Source organism: Eriocheir sinensis, unplaced genomic scaffold (genome assembly GCF_024679095.1).
Source record: "Eriocheir sinensis breed Jianghai 21 unplaced genomic scaffold, ASM2467909v1 Scaffold653, whole genome shotgun sequence".
Taxonomy (NCBI): Eukaryota; Metazoa; Arthropoda; class Malacostraca; order Decapoda; family Varunidae; genus Eriocheir; species Eriocheir sinensis.
This window is the reverse complement of record NW_026112002.1, coordinates 20,001-27,500: the sequence shown is the minus strand read 5'-3', so window position 1 is coordinate 27,500 and position 7,500 is coordinate 20,001. Positions and strand designations below refer to the sequence as shown.

Sequence of the window (7,500 nt, the reverse complement as noted above, 5' to 3'; positions counted from 1 at the left end):
GAGAGCGAATATGGATGAAAGTGAAAGCGTAAACGAGAATAATAACAACAACAATAATAATAATAATAATAATAATAATAATAATAATAATAACAATAATAATAATAATAATAATAATAATAATAATAATAATAACAAGAACAAACTTATCCTTCTCTCTCTCTCTTATATATAAACAAACAAATATTTTTTCACTACACTCTCTCTCTCTCTCTCTCTCTCTCTCTCTCTCTCCACGATTATCACTGTTGTTGTTTTTCTTTTTCACTGTTAATTTCTTTTTTTTTTCGTTCACTGTTCGCACGAAAATAAGGAGGAGGAGGAGGAGGAGGAGGAGGAGAAGAAGGAAGAGGAGGAGGAGGAAGGGAAGAAGGAACAGTATGGAAAGAGAAGGAAAGGGTTAACTATGGAAGAAGAGGAGGAGGAGGAGGAGGAGGAGGAGGAGGAGGAAGAAGAAGAAGAGGAGGAGGTTACATGTGGAAAGGAAGGAAGAATTGAATGAAAAAAAGGAGGAAATAAGGAAGAAGAAGAAGGAAGAGGAGGAGGAGGAGGAGGAGGAGATGAATGAAATGGAAAGAAGAGGAAAAGAAGAACTAAGAAAGAAAGAGGAGGACGAAGAGGAGGAGGAAGTGTTAAGGAAAAAAAGAGGAGGAGGAGGAGGAGGAAGAGAGGAAGAGGAGGAGGAGGAGGAGGACAAAGGAAACACACACAACCTCTCCCTCTCACGGTCAAAGGGTGACTGAGGTGGTGGTGTGGGTTGTCAGCTGATATGTGGTGCTCTCTCTCTCTCTCTTATACACCTTTTTCATATTCTTTTTGCTTCCATTCCCTTTCTTCTTCTTCTTCTTCCTCTTCTTCTTCTTCTTCTTCTTCTTCTTCTTTTCTTTATTTCTTTCTCTCCTATTTTTCTTTTCTTATTTTTTTTCGTCTCCTTCTATTTTCTTCTTTTCTTCGTCTTTTTCTTTCTCTCTTTCTTCCTTTTTTCCTCCTCTTTTGTCTTCTTTTTCTTATTTTCTCGTTATTTATTTTCTTCTTCTTCTTCTTCGTCAGTCTATTCTTCTTCATTAAGTTCATTTCCCATTTTCTTTCATTTCCCATTTTCTCTCCATTTTCTTTCCAATTTCATCTAACTCTTTTTGCCCTTCGATTTCATTTTCATTTCTTATCAATATCATTTTTTTACGAATTTCTTTTATAATAGTTTCTCTAATTACACATTTTTCCGATTTTTTTCCTCTATAAGTCTTGTTTTTAATAGTTTGCAATACTAATATTTTTCGCTACATTTTCCTTCTAATTTCATCTAACTCTTTTTGCCCTTCGATTTCATTTTCATTTCTTATCAATATCATTTTACTAATTTCTTTTAATTACACATTTTTTCCTATTTTTTCCTCTATAAGTCTTGTTTTTAATAGTTTGCAATACTAATATTTTTCGCTACATTTTCTTTCTAATTTCATCTAGCTCTTTTTGCCCTTCGATTTCATTTTCATTTCTTATCAATATCATTTTACTAATTTCTTTTATAATACTTTCTCTAATTACACATTTTTTCCTGTTTTTTTTCTCTATAAGTCTAGTTTTTAATAGTTTGCAATACTAATATTTTTCTCTATATTTTCTTTCTAATTTCATCTAACTCTTTTTGCCCTTCGATTTCATTCTCATTTCATATCAATATAATTTGTTTACTAATTTCTTTTATAATATTTTCTTTAATTACACATTTTTTCTATTTTTTCCTCTATAAGTCTTGTTTTTAATAGTTTGCAACACTAATATTTTTCTCTATATTTTCTTTCTAATTTCATCTAACTCTTTTTGCCCTTCGATTGCATTTTCATTTCTTATCAATATAATTTTTTTACGAATTTCTTTTATAATAGTTTCTCTAATTACACATTTTTCCGATTTTTTCTCTATAAGTCTTGTTTTTAATAGTTTGCAACACTAATATTTTTCGCTACATTTTCCTTCTAATTTCATCTAACTCTTTTTGCCCTTCGATTTCATTCTCATTTCATATCAATATAATTTGTTTACTAATTTCTTTTATAATAGTTTCTCTAATTACACATTTTTCCTATTTCTTTCCTCTATAAGTCTTGTTTTTAATAGTTTGCAATACTAATATTTTTCTCTATATTTTCTTTCTAATTTCATCTAAGTCATTTTCCCCTTCGATTGCATTTTCATTTCTTATCAATATCATATTTTTACTAATTTCTTTCATAATACTTTCTCTAATTACACATTTTTCCGATTTTTTTCTCTATAAGTCTTGTTTTTAATAGTTTGCAACACTAATTTTTTCTCAACATTTTCTTTCTAATTTCATCTAACTCTTTTTGCCCTTCGATTTCATTTTCATTTCTTATCAATAACATTTTCTTACTAATTTCTTTCATAATACTTTCTCTAATTACACATTTTTCCGATTTTTTTTCTCTATAAGTCTTGTTTTTAATAGTCTGCAATACTAATATTTTTCTCAACATTTTCTTTCTAATTTCATCTAACTCTTTTTGCCCTTCGATTTCATTTTCATTTCTTATCAATATCATTTTTTTACGAATTTCTTTTATAATAGTTTCTCTAATTACACATTTTTCCTATTTCTTTCCTCTATAAGTCTTGTTTTTAATAGTTTGCAACACTAATATTTTTTTCAACATTTTCTTTCTAATTTCATCTAACTCTTTTTGCCCTTCGGTTTCATTTTCATTTCTTATCAATATCATTTTTTTACGAATTTCTTTTATAATAGTTTCTCTAACTACACATTTTTTCCTGTTTTTTTCTCTATAAGTCTAGTTTTTAATAGTTTGCAATACTAATATTTTTCTCAACATTTTCTTTCTAATTTCATCTAACTCTTTTTGCCCTTCGATTGCATTTTCATTTCTTATCAATATCATTTTTTTACGAATTTCTTTTATAATACTTTTTCTAATTACACATTTTTCCGATTTTTTTTCTCTATAAGTCTTTTTTCAATACTTTGCAACACTAATTTTTTCTCTCTCCAGTATTTCCTATTTCCCCATTATCTCATTTTCTTTAATTTACCATTTTCTATAATTTTTTTTCTTTCCAATTTCATCTCCGATTTTTATTTCTTCATCATTTTATTTTCATTTTGTCTTAGTTTCATTTTAATAATTTCTTCAATATCTTTTTCTCATTTTTTCTGTTTTCATTCATAATTTCTGACACTAATTATCTTTTTTTTTTACCTTCATTCACCTTAATTAGATTTTTACCTGGGCATCATTACTTTCACCTCATTTTAATTTCCTTCATTTTCTTTAGTTAGTCTTCAAATTCTTTTTTCTATATTTTCCTGTTATACATTTTCCATTTTTCTTATTCTATGTTATTCAGCTTCTTCTGTTCGTTATTTATTTATAGTTTTCTTCATTTTGAATTTTTGAGCTGAATTTGTCTTAGAATTTTTTTTATATATATTATTTTACAGATTGTACGCCTTAATTTTCACGGTAATTCTCTCTCTCTCTCTCTCTCTCTCTCTCTCTCTCTCTCTCTCTCTCTCTCTCTCTACCATTATATTACAAGTTCTCCTCCTCTTCTTCCTCCTCCTCCTCCTCCTCCTCCTTCTTCTTCTTCTTCCTCCTCCTCCTCCTCTCTTTCCTTACTCTTCTTTTCCTTCTTAATTTCAATCTTTTCCTCTTCCCAATTTTCTCTCCAATTTCTTACCCTCCTCTTCTTCCTCTTCTCTCTCTCTCTCTTCCTCCTCCTCCTTTCTTTATTTTCTTAAGATAATTCGTTCCTCCTCCTCCTCCTCCTCCTTCTTCTTCTTCTTTTTCTCTGTTATTTTTCTTCCCTTTCCTTCATTCCTTTCTTCCTCCTCCTCCTCCTTCTTCTTCTTTTTCTCTGTTCTTTTTCTTCCCTTTCCTTCATTCCTTCCTTCCTCCTCCTCCTCCTCTCTCTCCATTCTTCCTTCCCTTTCCTTCACTCCTTTATTTTTTTTGTATCTTCCTTTCCTTCCTTCCTTCCTTCCTTCCTTCCTTCCTTCCTCCTCTTCCTCCCTTTCTTTCTCTTCCTTCTTCCTCTTCTTCTTCCTTCTTTTCTTGATATCTTCCTTTCTTTACCTTCCTCCCTTCCTTCCTCCTCCTTCTTCTCTTCCTCTTCCTCCTCCTTCTCTTATTTCTCCATTTCTTCTCCTCCTCCTCCTCCTCTTCCTCCTCCGTTTCTTCCCCTTCTTCATTTCTTATTTTCTTTCCTCCTCTTCCTCTTCCTTCCTCTCCTCCTCCTCCTCCTCCTAAAAGCCAGTGTTACCATACCAAAAATCACTCTCTTAGTTACATCGTTGCCAACACAAAATACAAAGCTTACTCTCCTCAAGCTTAAGCTGCGCGATGCCTCAGAGCTCATCTTCGTCACATCAATACGTACATAAGCTTACCTGGATCCTGTGTGCGTGTGTGTGTGTGTGCGTGTGTGTGTGTATACCTGGGTAGACCTTCTCCTTCCTTACCTGTAGAGAAAGAGAAAAAGTATATTAGTATTGATATTAGTATTGTTATTATTATTATTATTATTATTATTATTATTATTATTATTATTATTATTGGTAGTGTGAATTAGGGAAGGAAGGAAGGAAGGAAGGAAGAGAAGGGAGGGAAAGGAAGGAGGGAGAGAGAGAGAGAATTTAAGAACAGAAGAAGAATAAAGAAAAATAAGAAAGAAAAAGAGAAAAAAGAAAGAAGGAATGAAGGAAGGAAGGAAGAAGGAGAGAGGAAAAGGAAGGAGAGAAGGAAGGAGAAGGAGAGAGGAAAAAGAGAAGGAGAGAGAGAGAGAGAGAGAGAGAGAGAGAGAGAGAGAGAGAGAGAGAGAGAGAGAGAGAGAGAACCTTCCCCTCATTAATTCCTTCATTATTAAACTAACCCCCTAAGTCCCCATAAAGAGATAAAGAAAACGGAGACAAAGGGTTAAAGAAAACGGGTTCCAGTTGAATAAATAAAGCAAATGAGAGAGAGAGAGAGAGAGAGAGAGAGAGAGAGAGAGAGAGAGAGAGAGAGAAAATAAAACATACCGGCTTGTCTCTCTCTCTTTCTCTCTCTCTCTCCACAGTTTTCTAAATTAACAAGTTCAATTCTAGAGAGAGAGAGAGAGAGAGAGAGAGAGAGAGAGAGAGAGAGAGAAAAAGAGCCTCCTCTTTTCCCTTCACGAGAGAGAGAGAGAGAGAGAGAGAGAGAGAGAGAGAGAGAGAGAGAGAGAGAGAGAGAGAGAGAGAGAGAGAGAGAGAGAGACGCCCGCCCTGTTTATACTCAGACTTGGTAACAATGAAACTATCTTTAAAACACGTGATAGAGAGAATTAGAGAGAGAGAGAGAGAGAGAGAGAGAGAGAGAGAGAGAGAGAGAGAGAGAGAGAGAGAGAGAGAGAGAGAGAGAGAGAGTGAGAGAGAGAAAGAGGATAGGTTTGTATTTACCTGTAGAAAGTGAGAGCTTGAAAGAGAGAGAGAGAGAGAGAGAGAGAGAGAGAGAGAGAGAGAGACCACAAGGATAGTCTGAAGATATCTACTTTAACGCAGCCTCTCTCTCTCTCTCTCTCTCTCTCTCTCTCTCTCTCTCTCTTCTTTCAGTCTCCCTTCTGTTCCATCCATTTCTCTCCCTTTTCTTCCTCCTCGTCCTCCTCCTCTTCCTCCTTAAGCAAAGAAAAGAGGAGGAGGAGGAGGAGGAGGAGGAGGAGGAGGAGGAGGAGGAGGAGGAGGAGGAGGAGGAGGAGGAGGAGGTTAATAAGTGATACATGAAGAATATTAATAAAAGAGAGAGAGAGAGAGAGAGAGAGAGAGAGAGAGAGAGAGAGAGAGAGAGAGAGAGAAAAAAATATATAAATTAATAATGTAATAATAATAATAATAATAATAATAATAATAATAATAATAATAATAATAATAAAAGTAACATTAAAATTAGCAAGCATATTCTCTCTCTCTCTCTCTCTCTCTCTCTCTCTCTCTAATATAGTGAATGGTACAAAGGGATTAGGCGAGTTTTCCCTAAAATGACCCTCGTTTTCTTTGCTTTTATCCCCACCTCCGTTTTCTTTAACTTTACATTATTATTATTATTATTATTATTATTATTATTATTATTGTTACTGTCTAACATTTTCTTATTTTTCTTTTTTTAACTTTTCTTCTTTCTTTTCTTCTTTTTCTTCTTCATCTTCGTGTTATAAATGTCTCTGTTTTCTTGTTTTCTTTATTTGCTCTAATATTCTTCTTTTCTTTTTTAATTTCTTTTTCTCTTTCTTTTTCTTTTTCTTCTCCTTCTTGTTCTCGTTCTTCTTCTTCTTCTTTTTCTTCATCGTCTTCATCTTCTTCGCCTTGCTGCAAACACTCACTCACACATAGCACACAATGCCACACCCCATCGAACGACCCCTTCAGTAATAGTAAGAAAGCTGTTGAAGGGAAGGACTGATGGGATGGACTGACGAGAGGGAGAGGACGTGTGTTAGATGGGGTTGGGGGAAGCGTTATTGGGGAAGAGGGAAAGTGTAGTGGAAAAGGGGAAAGGAAGTGTTATTGAATAAAAGGAAGGGACACTTATGATTCCAGCCCTGCCCCTCCCGCTCCCTCCCCTCCAATATCTTCCGCCGCAAGCGGCTGTACAACTGAGGCCTGACACACACACACACACACACACACACACACACACACACACACACACACACACACACACGCACACACCTGCTCCAGGGCCGCCATGACGTGTATGAGGGCGTGCACGATGTAGACGAAGCGCGCGTCATCCCGCAGCTCCCAGAGCCGCACGTGGGGGCGCCGCGCCCCGCCCCGCCGCGCTCCGTTGCCCCGCGCCTTGAAGCAGCGCCCGCCGCGCCCCGCCTGGGGGTGGTCGTAGCGGGGCCGGGGCCGCACCAGCGTGAGGGGGTCGGGGCGGGGGGGGCGGCAGGTGAGGAAGGGGGGGTCGGGGCGGTAGGGGTTCAGGGCCAGGGGGGGGCGGGGGTGCCTGGTGGGCGGAGGAGCTGCGGGGTGCCGCAGGGAAGGGATGTGGCGGGGCCGCTCGTGGCTGCGGGGCCGGAGCGGCGGGGCGTGCCAAGTCGGGGCTGAGTGGGGCGGCAGGGCGCGCCAGGTCGGGACTGGGCGGGGTGGCGACGGGGCCCAGGGGGCGGCGTGAACCTGAGGAGGCGGCGTACGAGAGGAGGGGCGTCGCGCCCTCACCGTGGCGTAGTGGGGGCCCTGGGGGGTGGGGCCTGGGGCTGGGCCGGGCGCGGCGCGCCCCACGGTGGCGTAGCGGGGCTCGGAGCGGGGCGCGGGGCGGGGCCGGGGTAGGATCGTCACGCTGGCGTAGTGGGCGGCTTCCTGAGGCGGGGGACGGTGCCCCCCCGGGCCAGCAGGGGGGCAGGGGACGGAGGCGTAGACTAGGCCCCGGGTGCGGCGGGGCGGGGGACGGGGCGCCTCTGCCAGGGGGGGCAGGCGGGGGGCCGGGGCGCGCCAGCGGTCCT

At 38.9% G+C, this 7,500-nt stretch overlaps 1 protein-coding gene across 1 annotated transcript in view; it reads right to left on the bottom strand.

Annotated features, from left to right (window-relative positions):
* LOC126993666 (dystrophin-like) overlaps positions 1-7,500 on the bottom strand; it is a gene marked incomplete at its 5' end in the record, with an annotated part of 64,773 nt that overhangs the window by 56,559 nt on the left and 714 nt on the right. The window contains one exon of the mRNA XM_050852827.1: positions 6,725-7,500. This exon is cut by the window's right edge and continues 714 nt beyond it. Coding sequence (XP_050708784.1) covers positions 6,725-7,500 — 776 coding nt within the window. The remainder of the gene's footprint in view (positions 1-6,724) is intronic.